The 19,042-nt window shown below is 43.2% G+C and overlaps 1 protein-coding gene across 2 annotated transcripts in view; it reads right to left on the bottom strand.

The window, feature by feature from the left end:
• nap1l1 (nucleosome assembly protein 1-like 1) overlaps positions 1 to 19,042 on the bottom strand; it is a 113,308-nt gene that overhangs the window by 86,845 nt on the left and 7,421 nt on the right. For both annotated transcript variants that reach the window (XM_041216073.1, XM_041216074.1), the window contains exon 2: positions 9,697 to 9,734. In XM_041216073.1, coding sequence (XP_041072007.1) covers positions 9,697 to 9,713 — 17 coding nt within the window. In that variant the 5' untranslated portion in view covers positions 9,714 to 9,734. The remainder of the gene's footprint in view (positions 1 to 9,696; positions 9,735 to 19,042) is intronic.

Raw genomic sequence — 19,042 nt, 5'->3', positions numbered from 1 at the left:
ACTTGATTGAGGTGTACAAAATTACGAGGGGAATAGATAGAGTGGACAGGGTAAAATTGTTTCCCAAGGTGGAGAATTCTAGAGCTAGGGGACATAGATTCAAGATAAGTGACAGAAGATGTAGAGGGGACATGAAGAACTTTTTTTTTTTACGCAGAGGGTACTAGGTGTCTGGAATTCGCTGCCCAAGTTGGTGGTAGAGGCAGTAACTCTAAACTCTTAAAAATTACCTGGATCTGCACCTTAAGTGCTGTAAGCTGCAAGGCTATGGGCCAGGTGCAGGAAGGTGGGGTTAGAAAGGGAACCTGGGTGTCCGCGGGCTAGTATGGACAAGACAGGCTGAATGGGCTCCTTCTGCGCTGTAACTTTGCTATGGTTTCGAGTCCGTATGACTCTTCAAAACAACTAAAGAGGAATAGGTCTACGAGCACAGGGCTGATATAGGAACAGGACATGCTGAGAGTTAAGACTGGACAGAGTCTTGGATGACTTTAAGATTATAAGGGATAGCATGTCAGAGACCAGTCAGGTGTGCACTGCAATAGCCCAGTTCCACAGGCACAATAAAGAGTTTCAGCAGATGAGCAGAGACAGACTAAATCAGGAAATGTTATGGAGCTGGAAACGGGCAGTCTTAGTGATGGCACGAAATTGAAGTGGGAACCTTATCTCAAGATCAAATGTGTCACCAAGCTTGTGACAGACTCATTTCATCTTGGGCTATTGTTAAGGAGGAGGTTGGAATCAGTAGCTCAGGAATGGACTTTGAAGCAGGGGACTGAAAACAATGGTTTCAGTCTTCCCAATATTTAACTGGAAAGATAGAATGACAACTTTTTACATGTACAGGGCCATTTCAGTATAGTAAATCTTTACAGGTTTATTGCCTCTCCCTGATTTGACATTCAATAAAGGAATTTAACAACCTTTAGTGGGTTTTTTTTTAATAAGATCAGTGCACATGTTAAAAATAAGCATTTTCCTTCCTTATAGGAACCAGATTGTCACAAGAGCATCATCTGAATTTCAAGTGATGCTGGAATTTTAGCATTATGAAGTTTCATGTTAGATATATGAAGAAGGTTGTTTACATCACTTCTTACTGTTTCCATTCCAACTCCCTCATGTCCTCACCGCTAATCCTGTGGGAAAACACTCCTTTAGGCCAAATCGAAAGGCACCAGGACCAGATCTAATAGTATCAATGGATGTCAATATCCATGAATGTGAGGAAAGCAAGAGCAGAAATTGCAGAGGCACTGGCCATAATTTTCCAATCTTCCTTAGGCTTGGGTGTTACCAGAGGACTGGCAAATAATTCACCCTTGCTCAAAGAAAAAAAAAAAGTGTAAAAATAAGCCCAGTAACTACAGGCTACCTGTGGCGAGGAAGGTTCTAGAAAAAAAATTCAGTCACTTGGGCAAATGAGGTTTTGTTAAGGGCAAATTGTGCTCAACTAACTTGCCTCAAGATTTTTGATGAGGTAAGAGAGGGCGCGTGAGGGAATGCTGTTGACGTGGTGTACATGGACTTCCAAACAACATTTGAAGTGGCACACAACTGACTGACATGTGAAGTTAGAGCTGATGGAATAAAGGGGCAGAAGCAATGTGGATGCAGAATTGGCTGAATGACAAATCAGAATAGGTGTGAACAGTTATTTTTCAGCCTGGAGGAAGGTTTGTGGTGGACTACCCCAGAGGTCAGTTGGGATGCTTGCTTTTCCTGATATGTATTAATGACCTAGGCCTTGCTGTACAGCGCAATTTCAAAATTTGAAATAGATATAAAACTTGGAAGGATTGTGAACCCTGAAAAGGATGGTGGAGAACTTCAAAAAGGACATAGGTTCATGGAATCGGCAGACATGTGGCAGTTAAAATTAAATGCAGAGAAGTGGGCACTGCTTCATTTTGGCAGGAAGAACACAGACAATATAAAATAAAGGCTACAGTGCAAAAAGGGGGTGCAGGAGCAGAGGGGTTTGGGGTATATGCCCATAAATCATTGAAGGTGGCAGTGCAGGTTGAAAGCATGGAGAGCAGACTTTATCAATAGCAGCATAGAGTACAAAAGCAGCAATGACAAAATGAGAAAAAGCTTTTTCATGCAGCGAGTGGTTAGGATCTGGAACGCACTGCCAGGGAGGAGCGGGGGAAGGGGTAGACAGGTTCAATCGCAGTGTTCAAAAGGGAATGGTATTATTATCCAAAAAGCAAAAATGTGCCGGGATATGCTGAGTAGGCAGGGGGAGTGGCTCTAGGTGACATGCTCCTTTAGAGGGCCTGCACAGACACACTGGGCCGAATGATCGCCACTTATACTGTAACATTTTCAGATTCTACAATTCCATGACTAGTTTATTCTACTGGCATCTCTTCCAAGTCTCCCTATGTTTACCCTGTATCATTTTGTGTATGCTCATACGCCTATAACATTTTTTAAAAAGCATATGTTTAATGTGCTACAATTAATGGTATGGAATGTAATTTGCAATGGGCCTGTCCAATTGCATAACCAACCAACCATTTTTTAAACCTTTTGCAATCTCCACTGCTGTCCTATTTATTTCCCTACCAGAAGCAAATGACCAATTCATAAATAGCTTCAGTACCCTAGTCACTAACTGATAAATTAGAAAGAGGCCCAAACACTGAGCTTCATGGGTTTAGGCCATGCCGTCACAAACACAGCTCCAACAACACAAGAATTTTGACATCCAGGACAAGTTAGTCCACTTGATTGGTACCCCAGCCACCATCTTCAACATCCACTTCATCTACCATCGACCACTAGCTGCAGTGTGTACCATCTACAAGATGCACTGCAGCAACTGAAGGTTCCTCAGACAGCACCTTCCAAACCCACGACCACTACCATCTAGAAGGAAGGGCAGCAGACAGATGGGAACACCATCATCTGGAAGTTCCCCTCCAAGCCACCCACCATCCTGACTTGGAAATATATTGCCGTTCCTTCAGTGTCTCTGGGTCAAAATCCTAGAACTCCCTCCCTAACAGCACTGTGGATGTATCTACACCACATGGATTGCAGCGGTTCAAGGCAGCAGCTCAAGAACATCTTAAGGGCAATAAATGTTGGCCTCGCCAGCAACACCCACATTCCAAGAAAGAGTAAAAAAAGGATCTAGTTGAGTAGTGGAGCAGCTCAAGGGACTAAATGGCCTACTCCTATTTGCCTATAATAGTCAAAGCAATAGCCTCCCAGTCTCACATTCTGACTTGGCCATATAAAACTATGTTAAAAGTTGGAATGCCCTACCTAATATTGTCATGGGGGTGACATAAACAAAAGGCCACTGCAGTAAACAAAGTGTTTTCTCAAGGTAACTAAAGATGGCAATAAATGCAGCCTTGTCAATGTCTCCCATATGCTAGAATTTCAAACAGACTGCCACTTGCAGGATCAACTGGCACAAGAGCAAATATATTGAGTCAGAGAGTCATTAACGGCACAGAAGGAAGCCATTCAGCATAGATTGCATGTCAGCTCTCCCGTCAATCCTACTTCCTCCTTTTATCCTCGTACACCTGCAAGTTTATTTTCCTCAAGTGCCTATCCACTTTGTCTTTTGAAATCACCGATCACCTCTGCTTCCTTGTAAGCGGCAAGTTCCAGATGAACATTGAGAACCAAATTTGCAACAAATCTCGATAGAATCGCATGCACTGGTGTCAAAAATCATACATGAACAGCTGTAACAAAGTAGAAAGCAAGCAGCAAATAACAAAAAGCTTTCAAATAAAAAGTCCTTTGCAAATGGATGTATAAGCAAAGATCATCTAATCCATACTGCTTGTCCTATAGCATCCTGAGCCCAAAACTCCTAAGTGACTCAAAAAAGACCTGCATCCAATCCTTGAGACAACCCCACCCCCTCCATGGTTATTTCTTCCAACCAACAAGGGCATAACTTTAGTTGCAAATGAAGGTTCAACAACTGGACCCAAGATAAAACAGCCATCTAAAGTTAGAATTAAAACTGAATGGGAAAGTGTCACTGTGTTCAGCTGCACAAACTACACTGAGAAGCATTAAAAAATACATATCTTCTGTTCCCAGTGAAACCACGACACGTACTTGGAAAGTTCAACAGGAGCAGCTTTAAAGGCAGAGTTTGTCGGAGCTCAGTTAGTGAAACAGAATGTACCTAGTTCTTTTGGTAAACAGTCTTAAGCCATTCATGCTAGAATTCTCCCTCAGTGGGTGGATTTAAACAAAATTTAACTTGCAACAACAATTCAAGGCCTAATTTTAGCAGATATTTAGATTAAACGCAGATTTTTCCAAATAGAATACAAACTAAGCAAGGGACAAAATTCTGTAGCATTCAGTTCAAAACTGAATGAGATTAGCAGCCAAAAGTGCAAGGAATTATTCAGAATTGAGAAAAAGATTTACATGAGAAGTGCAAGGACAGTTGGTGCACTACACAATTTCCAATATGATGACATACTTGCACCTCAAGTGACATTATACAAAAATTTCCATCAATCGGGACAAAATTACTGATCAATAAACTCTTCACATCCATCAAGGCTGAAGTTACAGTCATTGCCACAAAGGTGGTCATTCAGTCCTTCGAGTCCATGTAGATTATCAAGCAAGCCAGTCAGCCCCATTCCCCCACTCTATCCTTGCACCCCTATAAGGTTATTGCCCTTTGAAATCATCGATTGTCTCCATTACCACCAGCCTAGAGATGTCATAAGCAAAAGGACAAAGGGATATTAATAGTGGTGGTACTGGTTAAAGGAGGTGCTGATGGTGGCATTAAGGTAATAAAGCAGAATGTGATAATAGCAGGACAAGGGTAAACACTCTGGAAAGAGCAACATGAACAAGTGACAGCCCTAAACAAAAACAGAAATACCTGGAGAAACTCAGCAGGTCTGGCAGCATCTGCGGAGAGGAACACAGTTAACGTTTCGAGTCCGAATGACTCTACTTGTCCCACCCCCCCATAAATCAGCTTATATTTCACCTCCCTTCTATTTTTATTTAGTTCTGTTGAAGGGTCATTCGGACTCAAAACGTTAACTGTGTTCCTCTCTGCAGATGCTGCCAGACCTGCTGAGTTTTTCCAGGTATTTTTGTTTTGAATTTCCAGCATCGACAGTTTTTTGCTTTTATCTCAGTGACAGCCCTAATTTTTTTTTTTTTTTGGGGGGGGGGGGGGGGTGGGGGGGGGGGGGGGGGGGGGGGGGGGGGAGGAGGAGGAGGAGGAGGAGGAGGAGAAGAGGAGGGGAAAGAGGAAAAAAGGGAAAGAGAGAGAGAGAGAGAGAGAAGGGGATGGTGGTTGGGATAAAAAGATCGAAAATAGGATAAAAGGTGGGGATAAAACAATGAAGTAAAAATGTGGATAAAAAATATAAATTGAAAAATAAAAATGAATATTGAAAAAGGGGGGGGGGGGGGATTAAAAAGGCATGAGGAAACAGTTCCACGCCTGAATTTGTTGAACTCAATGTTAAGTCCAGAAATCTGTAAAGTGCCTAATCGGAAGATGAAGTGCTGTTCCTCCATTGGGCTTCACTGCAACATTGAAGCAGGCCAAGGACAGACTTGTGGGCACGGGAGCAGGATGGTGTGTTGAAATGGCAAACGACAGGGAGATCTGGGTCATGCTTGCAGACAGACCAAAGGTGTTCCACAAAGCAATCCCCCAGTCTGCGTTTGGTCTCTCCCAATATCGAGACCACCACATTGGGAGCAGCAAATGCAGTAGACCAAACTGAAGGAGGTGCAAGTGAAGCGCTGCTTCACCTGAAAGGGGTATTTGAGCCCTTGGGCAGCGAGGAGGAAGGGAGGAGGTAAAGGGGCAGGGAAGAGGATAACCAGGGAAAGAGTAGGGCCCATAAGGGACCAATCTATGGGTGGAGCCACAGGACATCACTAGAGTGTTGAATGAATACCTCACATCCGTCTTCACCCAAGAGAATGTGGATTAAGGTATCGAACTCAGGGAGAGAGACTGCAAGGTACTTAAGCAAATTGAATAGGGACTGACAAGGTATTGGCAGGCTTAAAAGTGGACAAGTCTCCAGATCTGGATGATTTGTGTCCCAGACTGCTGAGGGAGGCAAGGGAGGAGATCGCAGGGGCTCTGACCCAAATTTTTAATTCCTCTCTGGCCATGGGAGAGGTGCCAGAGGACTGGAGAACAGCTAATGTGGTTCCACTATTTAAGAAGGGTTGTAGAGATAAGCCAGGGAACTACAGGCCAGTGAGTCTCACGTCAGTGCAAGGGAAACTATTGGAGAAAATTCTGAAGAAGAATATCTATCTTCACTTGGAGATGCAAGGTTTGATCAGGGATAGTCAGCATGGCTTTGTCAGAGGGAGGTCATGCCTAACAAATTTGATTGAATTTTTTGAGGTGACCAGGTGTGTTGGTGAGGGTAGTGCAGTTGATGTAGTTTATATGGATTTCAGCAAAGCCTTTGACAAGGTCCCACCTGGGAGACTTATAAAGAAGGCAAAGGCATATGGGATACAGGGTAATTTGATAAGGTGGATTCAAATTTGGTTAAGCTCTAGGAGGCAGAGGGTGATGACAAAAGGATGTTTTAGTGTCTAGAAGCCAGTGTCCAGTGGCGTACCACAGGGATCTGTGCTCAGTCTCCTATCATTTGTCATTTATATAAACAATAGATGACTAGGTGAGGGGTAGGATTAGTAAGTTTGCGGATGACACAAAGATTGGCCGGGTGGTTAATAATGAGGTTGTGTCTTGGGCTACAGGAAGGTATAGACGGGATGGTCAAATGGGCAGACGGAATTTAACCCTGAAAAGTGAGAGATGATACACTTTGGAAGGAGTAATTTGACAAGGAAGTATTCAATGAACGGCATGACACTAGGAAGTTCTGAGGAACAAAGGGACCTTGGCGTGTGTGTCCATAGATTTCTGAAGGCGGAGGGGCATGTTAGTGGGGTGATTAAAAAGGCATATGGGACATTTGCCTTTATCAATCGAGGCATAAGATTACAAAAGTAGGGAGGTTATGTTGGAGTTGTATAGAACTTTGGTGAGGCCACAGCTGGAGTACTGTGTGCAGTTCTGGTCGCCACATTATAGGAAGGATGTGATTGCACTGGAGGGGGTGCAGAGGAGATTCACCAGGATGTTACCTAGGATGAAACATTTAAGTTATAAAGAGAGGTTGGATAGATTTGGGTTGTTTTCATTGGAGCAGAGAAGACTGAGGGGCAACCTGATCGAGGCATACAAGATTATGAGGGGCATATACAGGGTTGATAGGGAGCAGCTGTTCCCCTTAGTTGAAGTCACATGGGGGAATAAGTTCAAGGTGAGGGGCAGGAGGTTTGGTGGGGGATGTGAGGAACAATTTTTTTACCCAGAGGGTGGTGATGGTCTGGAATGTGCTGCCTAGGAGGGTGGTGGAGGCGGGTTGCCTCACATCCTTTAAAAAGTACCTGGATGAGCACTTGGCATATCATAACATTCAAGACTATGGGCCAAGTGCTGGTAAATGGATTAGGTAGGTAGGTCAGGTGTTTCTCACGTGTCCGTGCAAACACGATGGGCTGAAGGGCCTCTTCTGTACTGTGATTCTGATTCTGCGATTACAAGGGAAGGGGATGAGGTGTTGGGGGTGATGAAGGAGTGGACCACTGTGTCCTGGAGGGAATGGTCCCTAAGAATGCCAACAGGGACAGGTGAATAGAAGATGTTTGATGGTGACATCATGCTGGAGTTGGTGGAAATGGCGGAGGATGATCCTTTGAATGTGGAGGCTGGTGGAGTGAAAAGTGAGGACAAGGGAGACCCTATCATGTTCTGGGAGGGAGGGGAAGGTGTGAGGGCAGAGGTGCAGAAGATGGGTCAGACATGGTTGAGGGCCCTGTCAACCACAGTGGGTGGGAAACCTCTTAAGGAAGAAAGACATCAGAAGTGCCATTTTGGAAAGTGGCATCATCGGAACTGATGAGACGGAGGTGAAGAAACAGGGAATGGGATGGAGTCCTTACAGGAAGCAGGGTGTTAGGAGCTGTGGGAGTCAGCAGGCTTAGACTGCACACCAATATTCATTATATCTCCAGAAATTGTAACAGAGGGGTCAGGGAAGGGAAGTGTCGGAGTTGGACCATGTGAAGGTGCTGGAAGGGTGGAAATTAGAAGCAAAATTGATTAATTTTTCCAGGTCCAGGTGAGAGCATGAAGCAGAGCCGTAAGAGTCATCGATGTACTGAAAGAAAAGAGTTGTTGGGGAGGGCTCGAGTAGAACTGGAACAAGGAATGTTCCACATACCCAATAAAGAGGCATAACTGGGGCCCATGTGGGTACCCATAGCCACACCTTTTATTTGGAGTAAGTGAGACAAGTTTAAGGAGAAATTGTTCAGTGAGAGAACAAGTTCAGCCAGACAGAGGAGAGTGATGGTGGATGGGGATTGTTTGGGTCTCTGCTCAAGGAAGAAGCAGAGAGCCCATAGGCCATCCTGGTGGGGGATGGTGGTGTAGAGGGATTGGACATCCATGGTGAAGAGGTGACAGTTAGGGCCAGGGAACTGGAAATTATTGATATGACGTAGGGCATCAGAGGAATTGCGATGTGGGTGAGAAGAGACTGGACAGAGGAGAGAATGGAGTCAAGATAGGAAGAAATGAGTTCTGTAGGGCAGGAACAGGCGGACACAATCGGTCTACCAGGAGAGTCCTGTTTGTGGATTTTGGGGAGGAAGTAGAAGCTGGCTGTCCAAGGTTGGGAGACCATGAGATTGGAAGCTGTGGAGGGAAGATTTCCGGAGATGAGGTTAGTGACAATGCTGGAAATAATGGCTTAATGTTCGGTGATGAGGTCATGGTCTAGGGGGAGGTAGGAACAAGTGTCTGAGAGTTGGCGCTCAGCCTCTGCGAGGTAAAGGTCAGTATGCCAGACGAGATAGAGGTCAGAACACCGGACAACAACAGCACCTCCCTTGCCAGCAGGTTTGATAACAGTCAGGAATGGACCTGAGAGAACGGGGTGCGGCAAGTTCAGAAGGAGACAGGTTAGAATGGGTGAGAGAAACCTTCAGCCAGTACCACTGCCATTAAGACCCCTTTGTCCTTTTGTTTATGACATCTTTGTCAAGCTCTCCTTTGCCTCCAACTATCGCTGGCCTCCTACCCAGCTCCACTTCCCCACCCCACCCCCCTCCCCCCCCAAATGGTATAAATTGCATCACATTTTTACTTCTCTTTAGCTCTGAAGGATCATATGGACTCAAAACGTTAACTGTTTTTCTCTCCACAGATGCTGTTAGACCTGCATTTTCTATTTTTGTTTCAGATTTCCAGCATCCACAGTATTTTGCTTTTATAATTTTGTACTGCTGTATTTTAAATCCTCAACCTCGTCTGCTCCCTGGAGAACAAAGTATTCCACTTAGGAGCTTTTGTGAATTACCCACATCATTCAGTCCATCAAAGCAGATTTCAAATTTTATAGTAGAAAAGCCTGCAACTGTCAGATAGTTTTGAAACTCAAACTGCAGAGCTCACTTAAGCTGAATTCACTGAACCCAAGCATAACAATATCTAATGTTTGCTTCCCTGTGTGGGATTCTCAAACTTGTGCTTTAGTACATATGTTAACATGATCAATGCCACAAAACATTAAAGACCAAAAATTACTAATAAAGTGCATTCTGCTGTCAGGCACTTACTTGTTCAGGTCGGCCATCTTCTTAAGGATGAAATATACCTGGGGAAGGCAAAAAAACAGTTCAAAGAAAATATAGCAGTATCGTGCTTTACAAAAAACTTCCGTCATGCTCAACAGGAAATTAAATTCTAGCACTTAACTGAAAAAGTGCCAAAATTCCTGCAACTTTTTTTTAAATGACTAAATTCAAATGGTTTGTATAAAAGTGACTAAATATAAATAGATTATACAATGAATAAACTACGTGCACACAACTGTCAAAACACTCATTCCTATATCTTCACATGCAGAGACGTTACAAATTGAGGCAAATAAAAGTAGATGTGGAACAGGACGGAAAAAGTGGAGGCAATTAGCATGGGCAACAAATTCATTTTAACAACATCTGTAACCACCTGCTTGACATAGTCTACTCATTTTACAGTGCCAGCCATGGTTCAGTTGGCAGCACTCAAACTTGGAACCTTGTGCTTCAAAGGCAAGTCCCACTCCAGGGCTTGAGTACAAGAGTCAAGGCTGACACTCCAATGCAGTACTGAGGGAATACTGCACTGTCAGAGATGCCTTCTTCAGAAGAGGAGAAAGAATCAAACTCAAAAAGTTAACTCTGTTTCTCTCCACAGATGCTGCTAGACCTGCAGAGTTTTTTTTTGCCAGCATTTTCTGTCTTTATTTCAGATTTGCAGCATCCATAGTATTTTGCTTTTGTCATAAAAGCAGATTTGGTCATCATCACATTGCCATTTGTGGGAGTTCAGAGCACAAACTGGCTGCTCCATTTACCACATTGCAACAGTGACTGTACTTCAAAGTTCTTGATGGCTATAAAGTGTTGAGGCATCCAGTGGTCATGAAAAGCACCACATAAGTGCAAGTCTTTCATGTTACAGCCAATAACATTGCTTTCTGACATCAATCCTAATTCCATCCCCCACCAACCTTTGCTGGACACAAGGTGCACCAGTACTTCAATAATTTATTGTTTACTAACAAAGTCAGAGAAAATGACTACACAGTGGCCTTGAGCTAAATAGCCTAAACCTGTTTCCATGTTGCAGGGCATTAATGCATCAGCGCACTGCACCACAAAAACATGCACTTGGACCAAGCCGAAAGTTTCTCATATACAATAAACTGGGTCAGTAGCTAGAGTATAGAAGCTAGGCATGTTGGTAGAGGAGGATACAGGTACATGCACTGTACTCGCCTGGTCAATGAAACTCGAGACATCACTCCACACAAGAGCCACGCAATGACCACCTCTAATACAAGAACCTAACTATGCCTCCTGACATTCAATGGCATTACCATCACTGAATCCATAACCAAACATCCTGGATGTCACCGATGACCAGAAACTGAACTGCACAAGCCACAAATACTGTGGCTACAAGAGCAGCTGAGGAGCTGCGTTCTGTGACAAGTAACTCAAATCCTAGCTCCTTAAAACCTGTTCACCATCTACCATCTAGAAGGCAAGTCAGGAGTATAATGGAATACTAAACAAAAAAACCGCGGATGCTGGAAATCCAAAACAAAACAGAATTACCTGGAAAAACTCAGCAGGTCCGGCAGCATCGGTGGAGAAGAAAAGAGTTGACGTTTTGAGTCCTCATGACCCTTCAACAGAACTGAAGTTCTGTTGAAGGGTCTTGAGGACTCGAAATGTCAACTCTTTTCTTCTCCACCGATGCTGCCGGACCTGCTGAGTTTTTCCAGGTAATTCTGTTTTGTGTAATGGAATAGTCTCCACTTGCTTGGATGAGTGAGGCTCCACCAAGAGTTAAGAATCATAGAATGGATACAGCTGTAACACCACAATGCTCAACACCATCCAGGACAAAGCAGCTCACTTGCTTTGCACCCCTTTCACCATAATACTGCAATGTGTAGAGGGAGTATGTACCATCTACAAAATACACTGCAGCAACTTGCCGTGACTCCAACACCACCTTCCAAACCTGCTACCTCTACCACATAAGAGCAGAAGGCACATGGGAACACCACCACCTGCAAGCTCCCTGCCAAGTCACATACCATCCTGGCCTGGGAAAAAAAAATCACTCCTTCACTGTCACTGAAATTCTGAAACCTACATATATATGGGCTGCCATGATTCAAGAAGCCAAAGCAACCCCACCATCTTCTCAATGACATTCACACTCCATGAATACATATAAAAGACTTTCTCCGCCATCCCCCCCATCCAAATTTATTTACGCTTAACTCTTAACATGTAATCCATTAGGTGAAATATGGATGTTTTAATATCCACAATTAACTGTAGCTGCTTCATGCATGATCAAAAACATTAACTTATAATCTCGCTCATAAACTTGATGACAAAAGATTCAGCTATTTATCAAGAGTATTAATTGTGAACTCTGCCTTTCCAATTTACTGGGAGTCATTCATAGAAGCTTAGATATTCTATTAGTAGACAAGCTAGCATTATGAGCAGGTTTTTGGATGTCTTAAAATGAATTGCCCTTTGCTCCATTAACAATAACTTTTCTAAACCATTTTAATTCCCAATTTACCAAATTTCTCCCTTCATTGATGGGATCTCCTGATCAACTCAGCTGCTTATTGCACAATAAACTCAACAAGCTGCAAGGTCAACTAACAGATAGCCTGAGAATTTCTAATGCTTCTCTAACTGCTACTTGGACATTTATATTAATTTGTGCCAGTTAAGTAACTGTCGCTACTCTAGCTGGCCTGGAAGTTTTCACTCCTAATACATGCCTTGCAGCAAATCTAATACTGCACTGCAACCCTAACTTTCTATTGCACCTGTGTCTAAGTTAGTCTGAAGCAATTGATTAACTCAGCACATTGCTTTCACAATCTCAGAATTGCAGTGCAAGAGGCCCTTCGGCCCATCGTGAGAAACACCTGACCTACCTAATCCCATTTACCAGCACTTGGCACGTCATAACATTCAAGGCTATGGGTCAGCACTTGACCCATAGCCTTGAATGTTATGACCTGCCAAGTGCTCATCCAGGTACTTTTTAAAAAGGATGCGAGGCAACCCGCCTCCACCACCCTCCCAGGCAGTGCATTCCAGACTGTCACCACCCTCTGGGTAAAGAAGTTTTTCTTCACATCCCCCCTAAACCTCCTGCACCTCACTTTGAACTTGTGTCCCCTTGTGACTGACCCTTCAACTAAGGGGAACAGCTGCTCCCTATCCACCTTGTCCACGCCCCTCAATCTTGTACACCTCGATCAATATTTCCTCACTCCACAGAACAGTTACATTTTCTCATTTCTGCATTCCAATACAACCTCAAGTCCTAAACGATATTTCTCCAGGCAATCTCAACACATGTACCTCAGAAAATGGTAGTTTTCATGCATCTCTCTTCAATGACTTTGCAGCCCATTTTTATGGACATTTGTTCGGCATCTAATTACAACGACAATTCCCTAGCATCACAACTTCCCTAAAAGGTTGGAGCAGTTGCTTTTAAATTGCATACCACCTAGAAAGTTCGCCTAATCCAAGCTCATTAGTGGTTTCTTTGAATAGCCAGCTCACTGGTGATCTGGTCACCTAGGTTACCCAGCTCTGGAATTTTCCCTTTGAACACTGGTGAGTCATCATTTGCACAGCTCCAAGGCCTCTAAAACGACAGGCAGGATCTGCCATCATGCACTTCTGAAGATATTACTTTGAATCTAAACTTAAAACCACTAAATCTCTATGTCCTCCATACTGCTCAATGAAAAATGAAAGTTGCTGTAGCCCCAAAGGACCATAGGCTGCTCTCTCATTAGGTGAGGGCGAGGTTGAGAAGGCAGGGCCTTCACCGGTGACCTCAGCCGGTATAGAAATTGAACCTGTACCATTGGAGTCATTCTGCATCTAAAAGGGCAATAAAAATTCTAACAATTCATGAGATTTTTTGTGAAGTTGAACAGCTCAAACCTCATTTAGATCTTTATTCTATCCATCCTCGACATCAAAACCCCTATCACCTTCTCACAGCTGAAGAACCCTCCAAATCCTCAGCTCCCTTTCTTCTGCCCAAACTCTTCTTTGTCTGCTATATCATATGCATTGAAGATGCTGTCTTTTAGATGAGGTGTTAAAGTAAGTAAAAAAAGTAAGTACCCGGTTGTCCTCAAGGTCTTATGTAACTGTTCAAGCAAGAGTTCACATTCTTCAAAGCCCTGGCTGACATTTCCTTCTCCACCACTGAAAAGGGATCTGAAACACCACATGGACTGCAGCAGTTCAAGAAGAAAAGTCACCATCACATTCTCAAGGGCAATTAGGGAAGCCGCAAAAAAATGCTGGCCTAGCCAGCGACACCCACATTCCATGAATGAAATAAAAAATTAATTCCATTAACCATACAGGCTAGTACCACCGTGAATCTTGTCTTTTCACACTTTATTCTTTCATGAGATGTGGATGTCGTGGCAAGGACATGAAAACAAAACCCATCTGGCTCATAAACAATGACTGAGGCTACCTTTATGTTTCAGATTTGTTTGAATTTATATTCCATCAGCTACCATGGTGTGTATAACACACACATACTGCATTTCTGGTGGTGATGTTCTGTGGTTTTCACACCTTTCCACTGCACAGTTCAGGTCCTCAGCATATCATTCATGTTGCTGGTGTAACATAAGCACTTGCGTTTTTGCTGCTGAAAATTGGTCATTTTGGCAGAGAGTGATCTTGGTCTCCTACCACAACACTAGGCATTTCTGTTCCATAAAACAGCTACACCAACAAGCTATTGCTCTTAAATATTTGCTGGACTTGGGAGTTCGATTTGGTCCACTTAAGTTCATATATATGCAATGCATTTCTGACGATGTAAAACATTCTGACAAGTCGAGGACCCATTCCAAAACATGCTGCTCAATATCAGGCCAGTTGCTGGTCTCTGTTCTCATGACACATTTGGTCTTGGGCATCAGCTTAGGGCAGATTCCTCCTCCTTCCATATTCCACTAACCCCGAATTCCCTTGCTGCAGCAGTTGTTGGGCAAGATAACAAATGTTATGACTTTTAGCTTGAAGCCATCTTCGTACTTCATTCTTTTTGCAGGAAGAACTGTTTGTTCTGTCACCATGTGTAGTCTGCTCTGTGTTGTAAACTCCCATGCATCTTCTTGACATCATTGCCTCTATCACCTGCTTGATCCTATGTATGACCCCTAATGCAAGTATAGCCCTAAACATGCATTTATTAGTTGAAAAAAAATTAGGCTTATACATTAAGTATAGGCCTAGACATGCATTTTGACACCAAAAATATGAAACCTCATTCACCAGATCGGCCACTATCTACAGTAAATGCACCTATGGCCAGCTCGAATTAATCCTTTAACTGTCCAGTTTAGTGTAGATTCTCCAGTCCAAGTAGTGTCAGCCATTTTTTACTGACAGGTATTTAAGTTCACAGGATCTGAAAACCAGGAATACTAAAGGTCTTCAATTAACATTTCATAACTGTTTCTCCCCACAGATGCTGCCTTATCTGCTGAGTATTTCCAGCATTTTCTGGTTTTATTTCAGTTCTCCAACATCTGCAGTATTTTGCTTTTGTTTTAAGATCTACATGGCTTTGGGTGTTAGACAGATCTTTATAAAACAAAGTGTGACAGACAAGCCCAACCACAATTTATTTTTCACTGTCTCCGGCCAACACACGATGGCCACCAACACCCATCTGCGCGCCTGCACTCGTCTATGCATGCACAGAAAACCTAAAGCTGAGCCTTAAAGGCAATAGAAAACAGATTAACAAATTTCAATTACCACCCAGATTTTGAGGTTAGATAAAACATAATCTATATATTTCATATTCTTGTTAATTTTTTAAAAATTGGTACAGATTTTGTGTTCCTAACTTGAGCATATTGAATCATCCAGGTACAGAAAAATCAGGCGAGGAGGATCACATACCCATAAGGGAGCCAGCCGATGTTCCAATCCATTTTTAATCTTTGTGGCTGTGCCCCGGTGTTTCAATAGCTTCAGAAGCATGAACATGAAAATCTGCTCTATTGCAATTTAAAGTGAGCTTGAAGTCCCCAGCCTCTATGTACACGCTCACGTGTTTGAAATGGGTGCACGCCATAGAAAACGGAACATCAGTAAGCAAAATGTCACATTTCAGCTCCCTAACCAACGACAGAAACAAAACACACTAATTTCATTATCCAACAGGAATCCTCAGCAGAGAGCTGACTGAGTATGATACCAAATTAGTATAATCTGCGGAGATATCAGAACAGTTCTGACAAAAAGGTCACTGACCCAAAACACTAACTCACTCTCTCTACAGATGCTGTCAGACCTTAGAAAATGCTGGAAATACTCCATTTTTTTGCAGCAGTACCTGCAGTATTTTGTTTTTGATCGAATTAAGATCTGGAGCAAGAAAAGGTTATGCAATCCTTCAAGCCTGCTCCATCATTCAACCTCTCATCCACTTTCCGGTCCAATCCTTATGTCCCTAGATTTCTGGACTTTAAGGAAATCTATCAATCTTAGCTCTGAATATACTCAACAAATAAGCATGCACAGTTCTCTGGGGTAGAGAATTCCAAAGATTCACAACCTTCTGAAGAAATTTCTCAACCTAATCCTAAATGGTTGATCCCTTACATCCTACGACACCCCTAACTCTAGATGAATTAGTCTGTTCACTTAGCTTTGTAGTGCATTGCTAACAATATGCTGAAGGGTACACTGCTTAAGCAAATATTCTTTAAATAGAAATGTACAGGCACAATATTAAGTTACTTATGTAATAACATCTGATTATCCCCCACTACCACCAGCAGCAACTCAAACAGCTGCGACAACTCAAAATGATTGAGATATAAACCAAATTTGAATGAGTAAAATCTATTTTGTAACAGTAGGTGCAAATCAAATGGACATATGAAAATTTAATACTTTGCTGCATTGTCATCAGGATTTCAGTGGAGGGCTGCTGGCACCTATAAAACATGAGGCATTGCCTCTGGGAGATGGATTGCATCTATTGCAAGGTTTCTTCAACACATACTGGAACCAAGAGAAAAATAAACACTGCACTTAAGCTTATATATACTACTGCAAGAATAAAACTTTACCACTTTACCAGAGTAGATTTCACTGCGTAAAATTCAAACTCCAGTCTTCCACACCATCACTAGGAAGCAAGGCCACCCAGCTAACATGAAGGCAAGCAACAGCAACAGCTCAACACATTTCAGCTCATGGACTGCATCACACTGTAAATGGCTCATCACATTTTTCTATATTCTTTCATGGGAGTGGGTGTCATCGACAAGGCCAGCAATTTATTGCCCATACCTGATTGTTCTTGAAACTAAGTGACTTCCTAGGCCAGTTCAGAGGGCAGTTAAGAGTCAACTACATTACTGTGGATAAAGGCAAAATACTGCAGATGCTGGAAATCTGAAACAAAAACAAAAAATGCTGGAAAAACTCAGGTCTGACAGCATCTGTGGAGAAAAAGACAGGGTTAACATTGAGTCCTTATGACTCTTCAGAGCAGTCATAAGGACTTTAAACACTAGCTCTGTCTTTCTCTCCACAGATGCTGTCAGACCTGAGTTTTTCCACCATTTTGTGTTTCACATTAGTGGGTCTGGAGTCACATGTAGGCCAGACCAGGTAAGTAAAGCAAATTTCCTTCCCTAGAAAGACATTAGTGAACCAGATGGATTTTTATAGCAATCAATGACAGATGCCCTGGTCACCATTTTCACAACTAGCATTTTTTTTTTAAATTTGGTCCACATCTATCAATCGAATTTAAATACCATCAGCTGCTGTAGTGATGTTTGAACCCTTGCCCACAAACCATTAGCCTGGACTCTGGACCCCGTCCTCACACCTTCTCCTCCCTCCCAGAAATGTGATAGGATCCCCCTGGTCCTCACTTATCACCCCACCAGCCTCCGCATTCAAAGGATCATCCTCCGCCATTTCCAGCATGATGCCACCACCAAACACATCTTCCCTTCACCCGCCCTGGCGGCATTCTGTAGGGATCGTTCCCTCTGGGACACCCTGGTCCACTCCTCCATCACCCCGTACTCCTCAATCCCCAACTATGGCACCTCCCCATGACCACGCAAAAGATGCAACACCTGCCCCTTCACTTCCTCTCTCCTCACTGTCCAAGGACCCAAACACTCCTTTCAAGTGAAGCAGTCCTTCACTTGCATTCCCCCCAACTTAGTCTACTGCAATCGTTGCTCCCAATGCGGTCTCCTCTACATTGGAAAGACCAAACGCAAACTGGGCGATCGCTTTGCAGAACACCTGCGGTCTGTCCGCAAGACCCAAACCTCCCTGTCGCTTGCCATTTTAACACTCCACCTTGCTCTCTTGCCCACATGTCTGTCCTTGGCTTGCTGCATTGTTCCAGTGAAGCCCAACACAAACTGGAGGAACAGCAACTCATTTTCCGACGAGGCACTTTACAGCTTTCCGGACTGAATATTGAATTCAACAACTTTAGATCTTGAACTCCCTCCTCCATCCCCACCCCCTTTCCGTTTCTTCCCCCTCCCTTTTGTCTTTTCCAATAATTTATATAGATTTTTCTTTTCCCACCTATTTCCATTATTTTTAAATCTATACCTTTTATGCCCGGTTAGTCTTATTTCACCCCACCCCCACTAGAGCTGTACTTTGTGTGTCCTGCCATCCATTCTTAAGCAGCACATTCTTTTAGATAATATCACCACCATCAACACCTCTTTGTTCTTTTGTCTGTGACATCTTTTGATTATCTGCTCCTATCATTGCTTGCTTGTCCCTACAACCACACACCACCCCCCCACCCATCTTAAACCAGCTTATATTTCACCCCTCTCCTAATTTCACTCAGTTCTGTTGTAAGGGTCATGAGGACTCGAAACGTCAACTTTTTCCTTCTCCGCCGATGCTGCCAGACCTGCTGAGTTTTTTTTCCAGGTAATTCTGTTTTTGCTCTGGATTACTAGTCTAATGATACTACCACTACACTGCCATCTCCATCAAACCATTCAAACATACAACAAATCATACAACGCACACCAATACTCCTTGCAACAGTTTTACAGGCTATTGGTCAGTTAATTATTTGTCCATTGGGAGAATATGATCAGATTTGGTTGGTAGCCAACCAAGAACATACATACATTCTAGCACAGCTGCTGCTATGGAGCATGAACCGAGGAGTAGGTCATTCAGCCCCTCAAGCCTGTTCCGCCATTCAACATCATGGCTGATCCTCTATCTCAACGCCATATTCCCGCTTTTTCTCCATACCCCTTGATGCCTCCAATATTGAAATAATTATCATGTTTTT

Source organism: Carcharodon carcharias, chromosome 21 (assembly GCF_017639515.1).
Source record: "Carcharodon carcharias isolate sCarCar2 chromosome 21, sCarCar2.pri, whole genome shotgun sequence".
In the NCBI taxonomy this organism is placed as follows: Eukaryota; Metazoa; Chordata; class Chondrichthyes; order Lamniformes; family Lamnidae; genus Carcharodon; species Carcharodon carcharias.
The sequence above is the reverse complement of the archived record's forward strand: the minus strand, read 5'-3'. Positions and strand labels throughout refer to the sequence as shown.